Source organism: Ranitomeya imitator, chromosome 3, assembly GCF_032444005.1.
Source record: "Ranitomeya imitator isolate aRanImi1 chromosome 3, aRanImi1.pri, whole genome shotgun sequence".
Lineage (NCBI taxonomy): Eukaryota > Metazoa > Chordata > Amphibia > Anura > Dendrobatidae > Ranitomeya > Ranitomeya imitator.
In genome coordinates, this window is record NC_091284.1 from 35,547,934 (window position 1) to 35,569,745 (window position 21,812).

The following is a 21,812-nucleotide window of genomic DNA, read 5'->3' on the forward strand; positions in this document are numbered from 1 at the left end:
TACAGGAGAGAGGACCCTGCACATAAGACCTGTCTCTCTACAGGAGAGAGGACCCTGCACATAAGAGCTGACACTCTACAGGAGAGAGGCCCTGCCCATAAGAGCTGACACTCTACAGGATAGAGGACCCTGCACATAAGAACTGACACTCTACAGGAGAGAGGACCCTGCACATAAGAACTGACACTCTACAGGAGAGAGGACCCTGAACATAAGAGCTGACACTACAGGAGAGAGGACCCTGCACACAAGAGCTGACTCTCTACAGGAGAGAGGACCCTGCACACAAGAGCTGACTCTCTACAGGAGAGAGGACCCTGCACATAAGAGGTGACACTCTACAGGAGAGAGGACCCTGCACATAAGAGCTGACACTCTACAGGAGAGAGGACCCTGCACATAAGAGCTGACACTCTACAGGAGAGAGGACCCTGCACATAAGAGCTGACACTCTACAGGATAGAGGACCCTGCACATAAGAGCTGACACTCTACAGGAGAGAGGACCCTGCACATAAGAGCTGACACTCTACAGGAGAGAGGACCCTGCACATAAGAGCTGACACTCTACAGGAGAGAGGACCCTGCACATAAGAGCTGACACTATACAGGAGAGAGGACCCTGCACATAAGAGCTGACACTCTACAGGAGAGATGACCCTGCACATAAGAGCTGACACTCTACAGGAGAGAGGACCCTGCACATAAGAGCTGACACTCTACAGGAGAGAGGACCCTGCACATAAGAGCTGACACTCTACAGGAGAGAGGACCCTGCATATAAGAGCTGACACTCTACAGGAGAGCGGACCCTGCATATAAGAGCTGACACTCTACAGGAGAAAGGACCCTGCACATAAGAGCTGACACTCTACAGGAGAGAGGACCCTGCACATAAGAGCTGACACTCTACAGGAGAGAGGACCCTGCCCATAAGAGCTGACACTCTACAGGAGAGAGGACCCTGCACATAAGAGCTGACACTATACAGGAGAGAGGACCCTGCATATAAGACCTGTCTCTCTACAGGAGAGAGGACCCTGCACATAAGAGCTGACTCTCTACAGGAGAGAGGACCCTGCACATAAGAGCTGACACTCTACAGGAGAGATGACCCTGCCCATAAGAGCTGACACTCTACAGGATAGAGGACCCTGCACATAAGAACTGACACTCTACAGGAGAGAGGACCCTGCACATAAGAGCTGACACTCTACAGGAGAGAGGACCCTGCACATAAGAGCTGACACTCTACAGGAGAGAGGACCCTGCACATAAGAGCTGACACTGTACAGGAGAGAGGTCCCTGCACATAAGAGCTGACACTCTACAGGAGAGAGGACCCTGCACATAAGAGCTGACACTCTACAGGAGAGAGGATCCTGCACATAAGAGCTGACACTCTACAGGAGAGAGGATCCTGCACATAAGAGCTGACACTGTACAGGAGAGAGGTCCCTGCACATAAGAGCTGACACTCTACAGGAGAGAGGACCCTGCACATAAGAGCTGACACTCTACAGGAGAGAGGACCCTGCACATAAGAGCTGACACTCTACAGGAGAGAGGACCCTGCACATAAGAGCTGACACTCTACAGGAGAGAGGACCCTGCACATAAGAGCTGACACTCTACAGGAGAGAGGACCCTGCACATAAGAGCTGACACTCTACAGGAGAGAGGACCCTGCACATAAGAGCTGACACTCTACAGGAGAGAGGACCCTGCACATAAGAGCTGACACTCTACAGGAGAGATGACCCTGCACATAAGAGCTGACACTCTACAGGAGAGAGGACCCTGCACATAAGAGCTGACACTCTACAGGAGAGAGGACCCTGCACATAAGAGCTGACACTCTACAGGAGAGAGGACCCTGCATATAAGAGCTGACACTCTACAGGAGAGCGGACCCTGCATATAAGAGCTGACACTCTACAGGAGAAAGGACCCTGCACATAAGAGCTGACACTCTACAGGAGAGAGGACCCTGCACATAAGAGCTGACACTCTACAGGAGAGAGGACCCTGCCCATAAGAGCTGACACTCTACAGGAGAGAGGACCCTGCACATAAGAGCTGACACTATACAGGAGAGAGGACCCTGCATATAAGACCTGTCTCTCTACAGGAGAGAGGACCCTGCACATAAGAGCTGACTCTCTACAGGAGAGAGGACCCTGCACATAAGAGCTGACACTCTACAGGAGAGATGACCCTGCCCATAAGAGCTGACACTCTACAGGATAGAGGACCCTGCACATAAGAACTGACACTCTACAGGAGAGAGGACCCTGCACATAAGAGCTGACACTCTACAGGAGAGAGGACCCTGCACATAAGAGCTGACACTCTACAGGAGAGAGGACCCTGCACATAAGAGCTGACACTCTACAGGAGAGAGGACCCGGCACATAAGAGCTGACACTCTACAGGAGAGAGGACCCTGCACATAAGAACTGACACTCTACAGGAGAGAGGACCCTGCACATAAGAGCTGACACTGTACAGGAGAGAGGTCCCTGCACATAAGAGCTGACACTCTACAGGAGAGAGGACCCTGCACATAAGAACTGACACTCTACAGGAGAGAGGACCCTGCACATAAGAGCTGACACTGTACAGGAGAGAGGACCCTGCACATAAGAGCTGACACTGTACAGGAGAGAGGTCCCTGCACATAAGAGCTGACACTCTACAGGAGAGAGGACCCTGCACATAAGAGCTGACACTCTACAGGATAGAGGACCCTGCACATAAGAACTGACACTCTACAGGAGAGAGGACCCTGCACATAAGAGCTGACACTGTACAGGAGAGAGGTCCCTGCACATAAGAGCTGACACTCTACAGGAGAGAGGACCCTGCACATAAGAGCTGACACTCTACAGGAGAGAGGACCCTGCACATAAGAGCTGACACTCTACAGGAGAGAGGACCCTGCCCATAAGAGCTGACACTCTACAGGAGAGAGGACCCTGCACATAAGACCTGTCTCTCTACAGGAGAGAGGACCCGGCACTTAAGAGCTGACACTCTACAGGAGAGATGACCCTGCCCATAAGAGCTGACACTCTACAGGATAGAGGACCCTGCACATAAGAACTGACACTCTACAGGAGAGAGGACCCTGCACATAAGAGCTGACACTCTACAGGAGAGAGGACCCTGCACATAAGAGCTGACACTCTACAGGAGAGAGGACCCTGCACATAAGAGCTGACACTCTACAGGAGAGAGGACCCGGCACATAAGAGCTGACACTCTACAGGAGAGAGGACCCTGCACATAAGAGCTGACACTCTACAGGAGAGAGGACCCTGCACATAAGAGCTGACACTCTACAGGAGAGAGGACCCTGCACATAAGAGCTGACACTCTACAGGAGAGAGGACCCGGCACATAAGAGCTGACACTCTACAGGAGAGAGGATCCTGCTCATAAGAGCTGACACTCTACAGGAGAGAGGACCCGGCACTTAAGAGCTGACACTCTACAGGAGAGAGGACCCTGCACATAAGAGCGGACACTCTACAGGAGAGAGGATCCTGCACATAAGAGTAGACACTCTACAGGAGAGAGGACCCGGCACATAAGAGCTGACACTATACAGGAGAGAGGATCCTGCATATAAGAGCTGACATAGCAACCAATTGGCGCTCAAGTTTAATTTTTAAACTGCTCTGGTAGAATGGAATTTGCACTTTGTCTGGTTGCTAGGGGCAACAAAGTGTTTTTTTTTCTGTCATACATGTGCCCCAGTATGTCCTATGAGGACCCATGTACGCTCCATAAAAGTCTATATTTCTTCTACTGCCATTGAAAACACAATGGCTTCTAGACAGAACAAGGTCCAGGCCCGATCCCTCCATGTGAGGAAAGCCACAAACCTCCATCAGTCATGTATAACCATAACCACGGCTCTCGTTCGTTTTCCCTGGAGCCCTCACAATATCAATTTTCCTGCGGTTTGTGGAGCAGTCGTACATTAGATGACATTTCCTGAGGACTGGGCCACTGTTTCATTCATGATGATTAATTACTCATGAGGCAGGAGAGTCGCTCTTAAATCTCATCAAGCTTCAAACATATCTGAATATTTAGCTGTAATGAATGAAAATGTTCACGATCTCTGCTTGCTGGTAGCAAAATTATTCATGTTAACAAGCAGAGGCAGAAAACTGATCCCGATCAGGTCTGAACTGAGTCTGATTATTATAGGAATTCCCTATGTAATGTCCACTTTGGTATTTAAAGGGGTTGTCCAGTGGAAAAAAGATAGGCGATAACTCACTGGGACCTGCACCGATCGGCATTATGGGGGGACTTTTACCCCCTTTAGAATGAAGCTTCAGTGTACATGCTCAACTGCCTCTCCATTGACTTTCTATGAGGCTGTCCAGCGCTGCACTCGCCTTTTTCCGACGGCACCACAAACAACAAATGGAGCAGCTGTTGGGCCGACCTGCCACTCCATTTCGGAAAAGGGTTACAAGTGCCCCATCGGGCACCATGAATCCACCTAGCCGTAAACCCACCCAGCTGTCAGCACCGCCTGCTAAACTCAATAGGCAGAGCCCAGCTGCAGAGGTAACCAGCACCAGCAGGAAGATTTAAAAGGGGGATAATTTGTATTTATTTTTATTTTATTTCTTTTAATGCAGGTACTTATGTACTTTTGGCTAAAATAAAAATGTCATTTGTTTTTTTTTTTGTTTGTTTTTTTAAACATTTTGCACCGTTTTTTTAACAGGCTGTTCCCTGCACGTTCAACCTTGATGAGATCTGTGGTCATACATCAGCTGAAAAAAAAGACAGATAAAATGAATAACTCTTCCATTGAATCACCAAATTGAGCTCACTGATGGATTTTCAATTAACTCATTCTGTGGCCAGAGGTAGGCTGTGCAGCACTGAGACTACAGAAGGAAAACGGGGCAAAATTTTTAATGGAACCCAAGTACAAAAATGGTTTTTAAACAAAAAATATACATAATAAAAAAATTCCCCAAAAGGTGAACAATCCCTTTTAGTCTGCAGGAGATTCATTCAGACAGTCCTGATATCACCAAATCCATACTTGACGCTAGAACCGGCGTCATCACCCTGGGCAATGGACGAATGGGTGGGCCCACTTGGCGTCTGGAACACTGGCACGCTAAGGGGCCCATAAGTCGGGAAAGTCGGAGGCCAGCGCTGGCACCGGGTTTCCCCTCAAATGCTGACTCTGAGAACCAAAACATCAGGAAATAACATGAAAAAGCAATCACACAGGCTATATTATTTCCCAATCTTTTGGTAATGGGGGGGGCGGCTTTCAGGACACGTCTTTTAAATCCGAGATGGAGAATTATCACACTTCTGTGTGCAAGTTACAAAAGCCTTAAAAATGTATGTCACCAGATGGTGGCTGCCATTCACAGAGGAGGAGGGGGGCTTCATGATCCTAGTTACACGGTTATACAGCTAATATGGCGGAAAAGACATATGCTCATCGTGTCTCTCAAAGAAGATTATTCCGTTTCATAAATTAGCATCCTTTGTCACAGGCTTATTCTGTGTGCCTCGTGAAAAAAAAAAAAAATCTGTGCCATAACATTCCGGAAGTGTTTTTTTTTTATGTACGGTACCTGAAAATATCATTTTTGCTGAAAAATTCTACATGAAAAAAAAAATACTATTCTGTGTTCCATCCTATGTTGTGATGCTTATTATGACTTTATCAAACAGAAAAAATATTTTTGCCACCAGAAATGCTGCAAAATGCTACTCACTCACCAAAAATGCACTTGAATGTTGAGTAGGTTGCCGTAATTTCGGTGATAAAGAATCTTCCTTTTTCTTACATTAATTTTTAAGTTACATTTTTGTACTTTTGTACTGTTTAAATGTCCTTCCGACAAATGTTTTCTTCCAGTTACATACAGTGTTTTGTTTTTTTCGGGTGTTCTCAGACTTTAAATACAGTGGGGCAAAAAAGTATTTAGTCAGTCAGCAATAGTGCAAGTTCCACCACTTAAAAAGATGAGAGGCGTCTGTAATTTACATCATAGGTAGACCTCAACTATGGGAGACAAACTGAGAAAAAAATATCCAGAAAATTACATTGTCTGTTTTTTTTAACATTTTATTTGCATATTATGGTGGAAAATAAGTATTTGGTCAGAAACAAAATTTCATCTCAATACTTTGTAATATATCCTTTGTTGGCAATGACAGAGGTCAAACGTTTTCTGTAAGTCTTCACAAGGTTGCCACACACTGTTGTTGGTATGTTGGCCCATTCCTCCATGCAGATCTCCTCTAGAGCAGTGATGTTTTTGGCTTTTCGCTTGGCAACACGGACTTTCAACTCCCTCCAAAGGTTTTCTATAGGGTTGAGATCTGGAGACTGGCTAGGCCACTCCAGGACCTTGAAATGCTTCTTACGAAGCCACTCCTTCGTTGCCCTGGCGGTGTGCTTTGGATCATTGTCATGTTGAAAGACCCAGCCACGTTTCATCTTCAATGCCCTTGCTGATGGAAGGAGGTTTGCACTCAAAATCTCACGATACATGGCCCCATTCATTCTTTCATGTACCCGGATCAGTCGTCCTGGCCCCTTTGCAGAGAAACAGCCCCAAAGCATGATGTTTCCACCACCATGCTTTACAGTAGGTATGGTGTTTGATGGATGCAACTCAGTATTCTTTTTCCTCCAAACACGACAAGTTGTGTTTCTACCAAACAGTTCCAGTTTGGTTTCATCAGACCATAGGACATTCTCCCAAAACTCCTCTGGATCATCCAAATGCTCTCTAGCAATCTTCAGACGGGCCCGGACATGTACTGGCTTAAGCAGTGGGACACGTCTGGCACTGCAGGATCTGAGTCCATGGTGGCGTAGTGTGTTACTTATGGTAGGCCTTGTTACATTGGTCCCAGCTCTCTGCAGTTCATTCACTAGGTCCCCCCGCGTGGTTCTGGGATTTTTGCTCACCGTTCTTGTGATCATTCTGACCCCACGGGGTGGGATTTTGCGTGAAGCCCCAGATCGAGGGAGATTATCAGTGGTCTTGTATGTCTTCCATTTTCTAATTATTGCTCCCACTGTTGATTTCTTCACTCCAAGCTGGTTGGCTATTGCAGATTCAGTCTTCCCAGCCTGGTGCAGGGCTACAATTTTGTTTCTGGTGTCCTTTGACAGCTCTTTGGTCTTCACCATAGTGGAGTTTGGAGTCAGACTGTTTGAGGGTGTGCACAGGTGTCTTTTTATACTGATAACAAGTTTAAACAGGTGCCGTTACTACAGGTAATGAGTGGAGGAAAGAGGAGACTCTTAAAGAAGAAGTTACAGGTCTGTGAGAGCCAGAAATCTTGATTGTTTGTTTCTGACCAAATACTTATTTTCCACCATAATATGCAAAAAAAATGATAAAAAAAAACAGACAATGTGATTTTCTGGATTTTTTTTTCTCAGTTTGTCTCCCATAGTTGAGGTCTACCTATGATGTAAATTACAAACGCCTCTCATCTTTTTAAGTGGTGGAACTTGCACTATTGCTGACTGACTAAATACTTTTTTGCCCCACTGTATGCCCCAAATTGTGGGACGGGACATGCCTTTCTTGCCTCTCCGACCCATTTCGGGAAGAGGGGATCTGGACCAATTTTCACCTGCTCTGTATACTACCCACAAGAGTTGGCGAGACTGTTGTTGATGTAGGCCACTACTCTGTATTTCAGTTTAATCAGTAGATCATTTTGGATGAAATATCCTTAGAGTTTTACAGTAAATTGCATCTTGGTATAAGACGCTCATCATGGCCATCATAAATCGATAAATGCTGTGAACATTTTAATCTCAGAGTTGTCCTCAACTTTCAAGTCACTAAAAGATTTTATCCAGCTCAACAAATTTATTAGTTTTGGGAAAAGTTAGATAACCTATACAGCCACACACTTGCAGCCTTCCAGTTATTATATGGGAACTACAAAGTTTTAATTCAACACACTGGCTTTTTAGTTGTTTTGCTCCCTTACCCGCATGGATCAACCAAATGTGGAAGCTGCATAAGGACCATATTATTCACCATACATGCAGAATCAGTGGTTAAAAATCCAGCTAGATGTGTTGTACCTTCTATATTAAGTTGTACTTCTTCAATACGTTGGAAAACAGTATTCTTCCATTCTTGTTTTGCTCCCTTGCCCGCATGATTCCACCAAATGTAGAAGCTGCATAAGGCCAATATTTTTCACCATACGTGCAGAATCAGTGGTTAAAAATCCAGCAAGATGTGTTGTACCTTCTTTATTAAGTTGTACTTCCTCGATACGCTAGAAAACAGTATTCTTCCATTTAATGCTGAAATAATACCAATATTTAGTGGCCAAATAACAGCTCCATACATAGAGTCATCGAGTAATTTTGTCATATGAAACCCGAGTCATCATTTGTAAAAAAAAAAAAAAAAAAGTAAGTATTTTTTTCTGTATTATGGTATTTCATTATTTGGGAATTTGGAATTTTATTTTTTTGTGCCAAATTGGATGACATCTGAGTGCAGTCCGATTTCCAGTATGGAGAGGATGGAGAATTTTTTTTCTCCATCTTCTCTGTTGTGAATTCTGTGGCAAAGCTCCCTCCTGTGGTCACAAGTGGTACTTCGGCTGATTCTCTCTGTGAGCTTCTGTTGGTGGAGGGAAGTGGTACTGCGGCTTCTGAGTTTCCTCCCTCAGGTGATCTGGTGAGGTCGTTAGGTGCTTCTCTACTTAACTCCACCTAATGCTTTGATCCTGGCTTCCTGTCAATGTTCTAGTGTTGGACTTGCTTTTCCCTGGATCATTCCTGTGGCCTGCTGCTCTGCATAGCTAAGTTCTTCTTTGCTATTTGTTTGCTATTTTTTCTGTCCAGCTTGTCTAATTTTTTGCTGGAAGCTCTGGGACGCAAAGGGTGTACCTCCGTGCCGTTAGTTCGGTACGGAGGGTCTTTTTGCCCCCTTTGCGTGGTTTTCTTTAGGGTTTTGTGTAGACCGCAAAGTTACCTTTTCTGTCCTCGCTCTGTTAAGAAAGTCGGGCCTCACTTTGCTGAATCTATTTCATCTCTACGTTTGTCTTTTCATCTTACTCACAGTCATTATATGTGGGGGGCTGCCTTTTCCTTTGGGGTATTTCTCTGAGGCAAGGTAGGCTTATTTTCTATCTTCAGGCTAGTTAGTTTCTCAGGCTGTGCCGAGTTGCATAGGCAGAGTTAGGCGCAATCCACGGCTGCCTCTAGTGTTGTTTGGAGAGGATTAGGGATTGTGGTCTGCAGAGTTTCCACGTCTCAGAGCTCGTTCTATGATTTTGGGTTATTGTCAGATCACTGTATGTGCTCTGACCGCTATGTCCATTGTGGTACTGAATTGCCTTTCATAACACTTCTCATCCAAGAAAATGTCATCACTATATGATCAAAGTGTGTCATTTGAATAATTGCCCGATTTTCTCGAATAAGAGAATACACTGTCATCTGCACCTGCCCTAAGGCTATGTTCACATTTGCGTTGTGCGGGGCTGCGTCGGCGACGCAACGCACAACGCAAACAAAAAAGCATGCAAAACGCATTGTTTTGTGACGCATGTGTCCTTTTTTAGCATGATTTTGGACGCAAAAAAAATGCAACTTGCTGCGTCCTCTGCGCCCTGACGCTTGCGCCAAAAAAGACGCATGCGTCACAAAACGCAAGACAACACATGTTCATGCGCCCATGTTAAATATAGGGGCGCATGACGCATGCGTCGCCGCGGCTGCGCCCGACGCAGCCCCGCAAAACGCTAATGTGAACGTACCCTTAGTCAGGCACTGGTCTCCATGCTTGAGAAGAGGTGCCCATTAGAGTGCAATATGTAGATACAAGGGCCAGATATGCTTCATAAAACACATATCGTATTTTATGATATTTTGGAACTGATGTGATACCGCTATGGAGTCAGCTTCTATTTTTTTTGTTCCGATTTCTAGATATTAGAAAGTGACATACCCGAGGACGTGAAGCTGCTGTTCACCAGGACACTTAACATTTATTTCATAGTATCGCCAAAGGCTTTTTCTGAATATACTCACAGCCGCACCAGATACTGAACGTCGACATAATATATTGTATAAAGGCTATAGAATGTAAAAGTTAGAAAGGCAAAGTCGGCATTCTGATTCCTTTCTTTCAGAAACTGAGCCAAATCTGTTTGGGGGTTGTGTCCGGTTCTGTAGCTCCCTTGAAGTGAATGGGAACGAGCTGCAGCACTACACCCAACCCAAAGACCGATGTGGGGCGGTTTTCTTTAAGAAGGCAGCCAAGTTTTTTCATCCTGCACAGCCGAGTAAGGCCTGGTGATTACAGTTCATCCTGCTGGATTCTGTCGGTGATTACCATCCACCCACCCGTCATTTCACAGAAAGAGTATAAATAAATGCTCGTATGATGTTGTCATCCGCTAAACTCCTGAACAAGCTCCATTTCGCAGTCGGCCTCGCTTAGGATTGATTTGTTATCAGAAATTGCAAATTCTTCTAATAAGACATCACAGGAGCAGACGGATCGGAGAACAGCGTATGTGCTTATTATATTAAACCGAGAAGATGAATGCTTTGTGTTAACTTGACCGTAGGCAGCGCCTGAATAAAAATGACTTTTCTGTATCCCGAGACGAAAGGGAAGGAATTGAGGAACGTATCGATCTCTGTAGCAAATTATGAGGTTGAAAAGATGTAAGACCTTGCTAATGGGCGGACACGATAACTGTTAATGGCGGCCACCATTAATCTGACGTGACAGAGTGGTATGATATTGCTTCTCAGGATCAAGACGTTTTTATGCGTCCCGTACGTTGTCGGCCTTCGCTTAGGTTCATCAGACTGACAGAGACCAAGAGGTATTATTTTGGCCTCATTGGGACCATTATAAATCCCATTATCTGCTGAGACCAGAGGCAGGAGGACTACCTTGATCCCCTGCTTCTGCTGTAGATTATTATGGCACCCAATGATGGGAGCACAATCCTTTAGAGCCTCCATAACCTCTTCTCTTGGACACCATCAAAGAGAGGTATGGACAGATCCAGTAGACTAGAAAATGGGCAACAAGAAAATCTGGACTTCCCACTCACTATAAATATATGCACTTGAATGTTTCTGTGCCAAATTATTGCCATACAACTCCATACAATGCCCATACAAGCCATATGCCTAACTACTATCTCTAGACAGTATCTCTTATAGTGCCCTATTTACACCATATATTTCCCACTCAGCAATACAATCGAAAGCCTGGAAATTCTTAACAAGTGAATTAATGATAAATTCCCTGGTGGTCTAGGGGAGAGAGGAGATTTATGGTAATGCCCTTGGTGGTTTAGGGTAATGGGGGAGTTAACGGCAATGTCCCGGATGATATAAGGTAATGAAACAGTTGATGGTAGTGTCCTTGGTGGTTTAGGGTAGTGGAGGAGTTAATGGGAATGTCTTTGGCGATCTAGGGTGGTGGAGGAATCAATGGTAGTGTTCCTGGTGGTCTAGGTTAGTGTAGGAGTTAGTGGGAATGTTTTTGGTGATACAAGGTAGCAGAGGAGTTAATGGGAATGTCTCAGATGATATAAGGTAATGAAACAGTTGATGGTAGTGTCCCTGGTGGTCTAGGGTAGTGTAGGAGTTAATGGGAATGTCTTTGGTGATCTAGGGTGGTGGATGAATCAATGGTAGTGTCCCTAGTAGCCTAGGTTAGGGTAGGAGTTAATGGGAATGTCTTTGGTGATCTAGGGTGGTGGATGAATCAATGGTAGTGTCCCTAGTAGCCTAGGTTAGGGTAGGAGTTAATGGGAATGTCTTTGGTGATCTAGGGTGGTGGATGAATCAATGGTAGTGTCCCTAGTAGCCTAGGTTAGGGTAGGAGTTAATGGGAATGTCTTTGGTGATCTAGGGTGGTGGATGAATCAATGGTAGTGTCCCTAGTAGCCTAGGTTAGGGTAGGAGTTAATGGGAATGTCTTTGGTGATCTAGGGTGGTGGATGAATCAATGGTAGTGTCCCTAGTAGCCTAGGTTAGGGTAGGAGTTAATGGGAATGTCTTTGGTGATCTAGGGTGGTGGATGAATCAATGGTAGTGTCCCTAGTAGCCTAGGTTAGGGTAGGAGTTAATGGGAATGTCTTTGGTGATCTAGGGTGGTGGATGAATCAATGGTAGTGTCCCTAGTAGCCTAGGTTAGGGTAGGAGTTAATGGGAATGTCTTTGGTGATCTAGGGTGGTGGATGAATCAATGGTAGTGTCCCTAGTAGCCTAGGTTAGGGTAGGAGTTAATGGGAATGTCTTTGGTGATCCAGGGTAGCAGAGGAGTTTATAGGAATGTCTCGGATGATACAAGGTAATGATGCAGTTGATGGTAGTGTCCCTGGTGGTCTAGGTTAGTGTAGGAGGTAATGTCTTTGGTGATCCAGGGTGGTTGAGGAATTAATGGTAGTGTCTCTGGTGGTTTAAAGTGACAAATAAATTAGTGGTAAAGTCCATGGTGGTGTATAGGAGTTGAAGAGATTAATGATAATACCTCTGGTGGTCTAGAGTAGTGGAGGAGTTATTGGTCTTGTCCATATTGATCCAGGGCAGTGGAGCAATTAATGCTATAGTCTCTAGATTAATGGTAATTTCATATATTGAAGAGATTAATAGGAACAATGTCCCTGGTGGTCTGTGGTAGTAAGGAGATTCCTGGTTTATGGTAGTGAAGAGATTAATGGTAGTCCGTGCTAGTTTAGGATATTGAAAGGAATGATGGAGGCGTCCCTGGTGGTCTAGCAATGTGTTTTGAGGTAATTACGCTCCGCTTCCTCCACATAGGATGGATGGTACAGGGGGGGGGAAATGGTGTCCTGGACACTGATGTAGACTCGCCACTTTGGAGGGACCGTAACGAGCTGTGGGGGTCTCCGTCCTCCATAATGGGGCCCTCCTCTTCTTCTAAGGACACCATTGTATATTAGCGCTTTTTATGAGGCGAGGGGAGAGCAGCACAGTAAGTATTTGGGGGTTGGATCAGCGCCCGGTTGTGTGATCAGATGGCGGGTCTGTGGGAGGCAGCACAAGCTGGTGGTCCGTGGGTTTTGTCTCAGCATTTTGCTTCCCTTTAGCTTTACGCTCGCTGCACAAAATCAGCTCCGAAATGGTTTTCTTTTCGCAGGATTTTACACATGGAACAGAGCGGCTGATGGGAGACTGACTGCGGCTTTCTGGCTGCTCCCAACGTCGCCTGTGAGCCAGAGACTGCGGCGTAATAATGCAGAATATATGTACCAGACTAGAGCAATGCGCGGCCCCGACACTCATGACTTATTCCCAGGGACAAACATAATTCGGGACAGGATTTTCCTGGAGTTAAAAAAAAAATAATCAAAAAAGAAAAATAATCAATACTCAATATGTAATCGACCCCGCTGCCGCAGTGGTCCTCGGAGGTCTTTGTTTACTTCCCCGCAGTCATAGTGTCACATACATCCACGTGGCCACTGCTGCAGGGTTTCTTATGGCTTGAGGTCAGTGATTGCCTGCAGCGGTCTTATAATAATAATCTTTATTTTTTATATTATAAGTCTCTATGACATCATCGCTGCAGGGGAGTAAACAGAGACCAGTGGGAGCGCAGGTCCTAAAGCAGCGGGGGATTGACCAGTTGAGTATTAGTTATTATTTCATTTTATTGCATTTCATTCATCTTTAAAGGGGGCTTCCAATGTTAGAAAGCGACTGATACATTTCCACTGCACTTCCAGCCTTCTTACTGTATATAGAGGTGTTATTAGTCATTGTACAGGAGGAGGAGGTGAGCTGTGACATCTCCTATTGTGAATGTTGGATCCTGTGTTATCTACTGTATATAGAGGTGTTATCAGTCATTGTACAGGAGGAGGAGGTGAGCTGTGACATCATCTATTGTGAATGGTGGATCCTGTGTTATCTACTGTATACAGAGGTGTTATCAGTCATTGTACAGGAGGAGGAGGTGAGCTGTGACATCACCTATTGTGTATGGTGGATCCTGTATTATCTACTGTATATAGAGGTGTTATCAGTCATTGTACAGGAGGAGGAGGTGAGCTGTGACATCACCTATTGTGAATGGTGGATCCTGTGTTATCTACTGTATATAGAGGTGCTATCAGTCACTGTACAGGAGAAGGAGATGAGCTGTGACATCAACTATTGTGAATGGTGGATCCTGTGTTATCTACTGTATATAGAGGTGTTATCAGTCATTGTACAGGAGGAGGAGGTGAGCTGTGACATCACCTATTGTGGATGGTGGATCCTGTGTTATCTGCTGTATATAGAGGTGTTATCAGTCATTGTACAGGAGGAGGAGGTGAGCTGTGACATCACCTATTGTGTATGGTAGATCCTGTGTTATCTACTGTATATAGAGGTGTTATCAGTCATTGTACAGGAGGAGGAGGTGAGCTGTGACATCACCTATAGTGAATGGTGAATCCTGTGTTACCTACTGTATATAGAGGTGTTATCAGTCATTGTGCAGGAGGAGGTGAGCTGTGCCATACACTATTGTATATGGTGGAGCCTGTGTCATCCAATATATATAGAGGGGTTATCTTTCATTGTAGTCCTGTCTGTGCTGATAATGAGAATGCCGGAAAGTCATCTTTCTAGAACAGACCTAATGGCCGACCTAGTCCTGCCTTTGATGATAATGACAATACTGGAATGTCATCTGTATAAAACAGGCCTAGTGGTCTGTCTAGTTCTGCGTGTGATGATAATGAAAATGCTGGAAAGTCATCTTTATATAACAGTCCTAATGGCATGCCTAGTCCTGCCTTGCCTGTGATGATGAGAATGCTGGAATGTTTTCTATGTACAATAGGCCTAGTGGTCTGACTAGTTCTGCGTTTGATAATGAAAATGCTGGAGAGTCATCTTTATACAACAGGCCTAATGGCATGCCTAGTCCTGCCTTGCCTGTGATGATAATGATAATACTGGGATGTCATCTGTGTAGAACAGGCCTAATGGCCTGCCTGTGATGATAATGAGAATGTTGAAATGTCATCTGTATAGATAAGGCCCAGTGTTCTGCCTAGTCCTGCCTGTGATGATAATAAGAATGCTGGAAAGTCATCTTTATAGAACAGGCCTAATGGCCTGCCTAGTCCTGCCTGTGATGATAATGAGAATGTTTGATACTTTTTATTTTTACTTTTCATGTATTTTTCTTTAGGTATGACCTGTCAAGCTAGAAGCTCTTACGTCACATCGGAAATCCAGTGGGGCCATCGATTCACGCCTGTCCTCACCCTTGAAGACGGGTTTTACGAAGTGGACTACAACAGCTTTCACGACACCTATGAGACCAACACTCCGTCCTGCAGCGCCAAAGAATTGGCTGAGATGATCATCAAAGCGGAAATGCCTCTGAGCTGGTCGGTGTCGAGCAAACTCAACCAACACCCGGAATTGGTCAACGAAAACGGAGAGAAGAACCCTGAGGATCAGACAGAGAGGAACGGAGATGTGGCCAACATGGAAAATGAGTCAAAGGTGTAAAGCCATTATGTGTGCGGTCTCTGATATTTAAGGTCTACACACTGCTGGTGTGATCCACACTGAGATGTGGGAGAGGTCACCACAACCTCCGGTTAGTACAACCGTGATGGGTCCAGGTTACTGGGAATTGCTAAATTAAATGCACATGCTCTTATTTTTGAGGTTTGTAAATGGCCAATTCTTGATGGTTCTCGACCTTCTCGAGATTAGAAGGGGTTTTTACATCCCTCGTAAAAACGAAAACATCAGCTTATGGCCAGGAAAAATAAAAAAAAAAGATCTATCCATTGATAGGTACACTGTACATATGCCTTATATATGATGACATATTGTTAATAAACCCAGCATGTACAAAGGAATGACTTCATGTACATAGATGTGTCATTAATGTAGGCTCCGAATTCTAGGAACAAGACAATGCAAAAAAAGCAAACAAAAAAACAGCTTACTGCTTACTTTTGTAAAGTCATCTAAACATATTTTACTTTCCTCATTTACATCTGATCAAATATAAAGAATTTCCATCTATTCTTCACTTTACCAGACCGGCAGCTATGTCGAGTACCTCGAGATATCTTCACCTATGAAATCTATTAAAGCCATAGACCAGATGACATAAAAAGGGACAAATAAACCGTCACACTGTTCTATTTTTTCTAGTGGTTTACATCCAATAACGTCCAAATAAGATTAATCGGAGGTTCCAAGGGTTCATGGATCCATGTCCTGGAACCTTGAAACAAATCATCTCCCTTTGGGAATTTAATGTGTCTAAAGATGGAGCTTGGTCCATATAGATTACCACAAATGGTCCATGTCCTGGAACCTTGAAACAGATCATTTCCCTTTGGGAATTTAATGTGTCTAAAGATGGAGCTTGGTCCATATAGATTACCACAAATGGTCCATGTCCTGGAACCTTGAAACAAATCATTTCCCTTTGGGAATTTAATGTGTCTAAAGATGGAGCTTGGTCCATATAGATTACCACAAATGGTCCATGTCCTGGAACCTTGAAACAGATCATTAACCTTTGGGAATTTAATATCTCTAAAGATGGAGCTTGGTCCATATAGATTACCACAAATGGTCCATGTCCTGGAACTTTGAAACAGATCAGTAACCTTTGGGAACTTAATATCTCTAAAGATGGAGCTTGGTCCATATACTGTAGATTACCACAAATGGTCCATTGACCTCCAACATAGGGAGCAGGACTAATTCACAATGGCTACCGCTGCCCTACTATCCTTGCATTAGTCTAAAGTATATTGATCTGCCAGCCCAATGTACTGAAAGTTTTTTGTTTTGTTTTTAACTTTTCTTAAGTTTACGATGTATCGTAAAAAAGCATTCTAGATCCTTCACCAAAAACTAAGGGGTTTTTTTAAGTGGAAACCTTTTCAGAAAACCATCCTTTTTTTGGAAAAGTTTTAATTTTCCTAAAGAATTTTTGAGGAACTTTAGAAAAATAAATTTGATCAGTATCCGACTCAAAGTAGTGATATGCAGACTTTTTTTTTCCCTACTGGGACATTTTTCCAAACGTAAAGTAGATTTCCTATAGAAATGTAGTTTTTGAGGAATATTTTGGAAAGGATCTGCTCTAAAAAAAATCCTCATAAAATCCATGGGCATAGGCTAAAGGAGACATATCTGAAATGTAATATTTAGTCTATAAATCTTGCTGCCCTATCATCAAAGGAAGCCCTAAGTTGAGTACTTCACCCAAGACCAGATATCCACCACTGATTCTGGAGTTATTGTTTCACACCTGTGTAAGGTTTGACTTGAGGGTCATTAAAGTCATGCATCATGGGGGGGAGTCCTCTAAGCCAGTGCCTAAGTGTTTATATGAGATGCCACTTGATGATTTTCATTGAGGCACTCAATAGAAACTAAAATTATGCAACTTTCCATTGGCTCCATTGGTTTTTATGAGTTTGAGTTGTGCATGAGTTTTAGGCAGCGCATTACAGTACAAGGCAAGGGAAGGTGTAAGGTTAAAGGGGGTGTTTCAGCAAGACAACCCATGTCTATGTACTATACTAGGGGAGGCTCCTCAGTTATTATGGGGCGGTCATATGAGAACTAGAGCTTGTGCTAATAGATTTGGGGCGACCCTGTATTTCCTGCCTCTCCCCACCTTCTGCCACCTGTAACCTTAGTGTCCCATATCTTCTGCCCAGTGTATCCTCTGTCTCCCCCAATCTTCTGCCACCTGTAACCCATCTCCCCCATCTTCTGCCCCCTGTGTAAACTGCATCTCCCCCATTTTCTGTCCCCTATATCCTGTCTGTCCACAGTACCCTCTGTCTGCCCCATCTTCTGCCAACTGTGTTCTCTGTCTCCTCCATCTTCTGCCCTATGTATCCTGTGTGTCCCCATATTCCTCCCTGTATCCTCTTTCTCCCTCCCATCTTCTGCTCTCTGTCTCCCCATCTTCTACCCCCTATATCCTGTCTACCCCATCTTCTTCACCCTTTTACCTCTGTCTGCCTCATCTTCTGCCCTCTGTATCCACCCATTTTTCCCCACTGTATCCACTATTTTCCCTTCCATCTTCTGCCCTCTGTATCATATGTTTCCCCCATCTTCTGCCCCCTGTATCCTGTCTACCCCATCTTCTGCCCTGTGTTTCCTCTGTCTCCCCCATTTGCTGTTCTCTGTATCCTCTGCCCTACCCCCATCTTCTACACCCTGTATCCTGGTCTGGAGCAATGCCACATGTGCATCTCACTGCAATGATGACGTTGAACCAGGCTGTCTTATCAAAAGAAGAGCTATGGTTGCCATTAGATAATATCATAGCTCCCGTCTAGTAGCCACAGATTGCGGTCATGGCTGAAACACTCTGTTGTGCAAATCGATTCACACCAACTCTAGTTAGAATTTTGTATGCTCTGTATACCCCCTCTCATTATATATGTTACATGGTGGCCCATTAATCTGAATGGCACGCATGTATTAGTACAATGTTTGGCTGGACCGTACCACCCCTGACGGGGGATACATTTTTGCATTTCGCATATTAGTATTCAGTTACGTCATTTTTCATTAACCACACATAGATTGGCCAATTCATGTACGCCCCATCAACCACGGCAAGGTGACCTCCCTCTGATGGGTCCCTGTTCTACTGTACATGTCATTCTCGGGCTATAAACCTACAGTTAAATGGACAAACCTGTCTCCCATATAACATGTCTCCCCTGAGACCTATTTTTGCATTTCACATATTAGTATTCAGTTACGTTATTTTTCATTAACCACTTCTTAGAAATAATTTACTGTAAAATCCTCTTGGGATAATTTGCCCACGATAGACCTGACTACTTGATTATGCACGCTACTAATATTCATTAGGAAGTAATTATTCCAACTCCTGGGATATGGTGACCAAAGCAGTGGTTGCAGAACTGTCTGTCAGCTCCCTATCCAATATGGATGACATCATGTTGTGCACACAGCTGACGAATGCGCATTTCCTGCAATTTAATAAGAGTCACAGCTTTCTTTACTCAATCTAACGTAGGAACGTCAGCTGTGAAGCACAAAATGCTGCTTCAAAAAGGGAAATTCTGTGCAGGCCTAGAAAATGGGAGGTATTTTTATCAGACAATATCCACGGGGGTTCAATGGCAAAATCCAATGAAACACATGTGGATTTTGCAACAAATTCATCCCTGATTTTACCAGGCATTTTGTAGAGTAAAATTATTGCTGAAAATCTGCAGCATAAATTGTCTTGCTATGGAGATCATTTTCGACGAGGAAGCAGGGTGGGTTTCTCATGCAGATTTGGCAAAATGTGATCCACAATGTCGCTTCTGCAAAGTGTCGCACATTCTCCTTGGGGGGTAGGAAATTATGGGGTTCCACTATTTTTACTTTTACTCCAATTATTTGGAGTAAAATGCACCGTTTTGGGGTTTTTTTTTATGGTGTGCGCCAATATTATTATTTAGCATTCCAGATTGCAACTTTTTGAAAAATTACAAAATGACACCAGTAGTGGCGTAAAATCGAAAACAACAGTTCCCGATGGAAGCGTTTTGTTAAAAAATGTGCCAAATTAAATAAACTTCGTGCTCCAATTGGTAAATTTGGTTTAAAACTCAATGGGGCCCGATTCATTATTGTCCTTTTTCATTTTTTCTTTGCTCGGTTTTTAGTTTACGTCTTTTGATTTATGCCTTTTTTTTAAGTCTAATTTATAATTTAAGCGCTGCGGAATATGTTGGCGCTATATAAATAAAATTATTACTATTATTATTATTATTATTATGTGTGTTTGCAGAGAAAACGTTTATGCTTGGAGTGATTTTTATGCACGTCTGAATTTTTTTTGCTCAAATTTTTCGACATTCTAGCAGATCATGCAACTTTTTTGGCAGGCTGAAAGTAGTAACTTTTTGCACTAAAAAGTAGTAATAATAGTAAAATGGGAAATGGGAAAAAAATATGAGGATTTTGAACAATTTGGCGGGAAAAAAGGCAATGAATACCATAAGACAAAAAAAGATAAGTGACTTAAACCCCCCCCCCCCCCCCCACAAATGATGAATTGGTCCCATAGATAGATAGATAGATAGATAGATAGATAGATAGATAGATAGATAGATAGATAGATAGATAGGAAAACCTGACCAGCACCTCCTAAGTGTGAACATGTGCAAGTTTAGGTCATGTGAAGACACTGAAAAACATTAAAGACATTGAAACTAGCTTTTACTACTCAAAGAGATGTAGTTACAAAAATTAAAGTTCTTAGCGCATAAATTGGCCAATTCATGTATGCCCATCAACCACGGCAAGGTGACCTCCCTCTGATGGATCCCTGTTCTACTGTACATGTCATTCTCGGGCTATAAACCTACAGTTAAATGGACAAACATGTCTCCCATATAACATGTCTCCCCTGCCTATAATTTATGGGCAAGTAGAAATGATTATATTAACTATTTGGATGTTGGCTGCCTCCAGCCTCATTCTGCACTCCTTCCATTAACCTGCAGGTGGCGGTAATCAGTTCTACCTGCCCAGTTAACTGATAGCTAAGAGTGGCATGTACAGTAGAAATAGGACCCATCAAAGAGAGGTCACCTTGCTGTGGTTGATGGGCATACATTAACTGGCCAATTTATGCACTAAGAACCTTCATTTTTGTAAGCACATCTTTTTGAATAGTAAAAGCTAGTTTCAATGTTTTACAGTGTTTACACATGACCTAAAACTTATAAAGAGTGCTGCTGTGCTTTATTTTTCTATATAGATAGATAATTAAATATTTCACATTGTTCATTCTAATTGTTTAATATAATCAAGATAATATTTTTGTTTTGTTACTTTATTTTTAATTCCAATTTTTTTTTTTAAATCTCTGATTCACATCTAATTTGTTCTATAAAAGATAGCAAAGACAGTCAGACAGTGGCACGATTTTCACATATTTTTGTATTAGCAAGTGTCCATTGTCAAGCCATATCCACCCAATGTAGGGTGGTTTATACCAATACAAGGGCTAATTCTGCATGGCCGGGAATGGAGAGAATTCTGTCCGGTGACTCGCCAATCTATACTTGTTCTAGCAGTTTTTACATTTCCCGTACATATTATTATTTACCATATGGCAGGGAAAATATTCCATAAATTATATTACAATATTTAAAATATTTTCTTGAACCCTCAGCATTTCCCTTTATTGTATTTTGCAGTCAGATTCTTGACTTCCTGCTTGGGTGACCACACATTGGGTATGTATAGATATATATGCACTGAAATAGTCATAGGAAGTTATATTTGCTATGCAGTGCAGTGCCTCTCTGTGCAGCACAGACTTGTTATAGATCTATAATACTCACAAAACAGGAAGCAGAGGGTGATATCATATCCAAGAAGATTAGACTGAAATGGGACCTGTCACCAGGTCAAACATGGACTAATTTTGTTTCAATCCTGTTGTTCCCCTAATTAATCTGTTTTTGTTTTTTGTTTTTTTAAATCCGACATACGGTTTCAGAGATATCGACCTTTCCATTAAGGGGGGCATGGTTCACCAGATCCTCTGGGGCGTGTCTTTAGACTGCTCTGCATAATTTCCCTGTAAGCCACGCCTCCTTGAAAAGACCTTAAAAAGACCCATACTTCTGCAACCGAATGGCAGATTTAAAAAATACCGAAAAAAAATAATATTCATGGTAGCAGTAGGAATAAACTCACGCCGCAGCTACGGAGGTAGATGCACGCTC

General features: G+C 43.4%; 1 protein-coding gene across 2 annotated transcripts in view; it reads left to right on the forward strand.

The window, feature by feature from the left end:
• KCNJ6 (potassium inwardly rectifying channel subfamily J member 6) overlaps positions 1-17,477 on the forward strand; it is a 259,385-nt gene extending 241,908 nt beyond the window's left edge. Inside the window, exon 3 of one of the 2 annotated variants that reach the window (XM_069760751.1) lies at positions 15,236-17,477. In XM_069760751.1, the coding sequence (XP_069616852.1) occupies positions 15,236-15,561 (326 nt within the window). In that variant the 3' untranslated portion in view covers positions 15,562-17,477. The remainder of the gene's footprint in view (positions 1-15,235) is intronic. The other variant, XM_069760752.1, reaches the window with a different exon arrangement.
• The last annotated feature ends 4,335 nt before the right edge of the window (positions 17,478-21,812 follow it).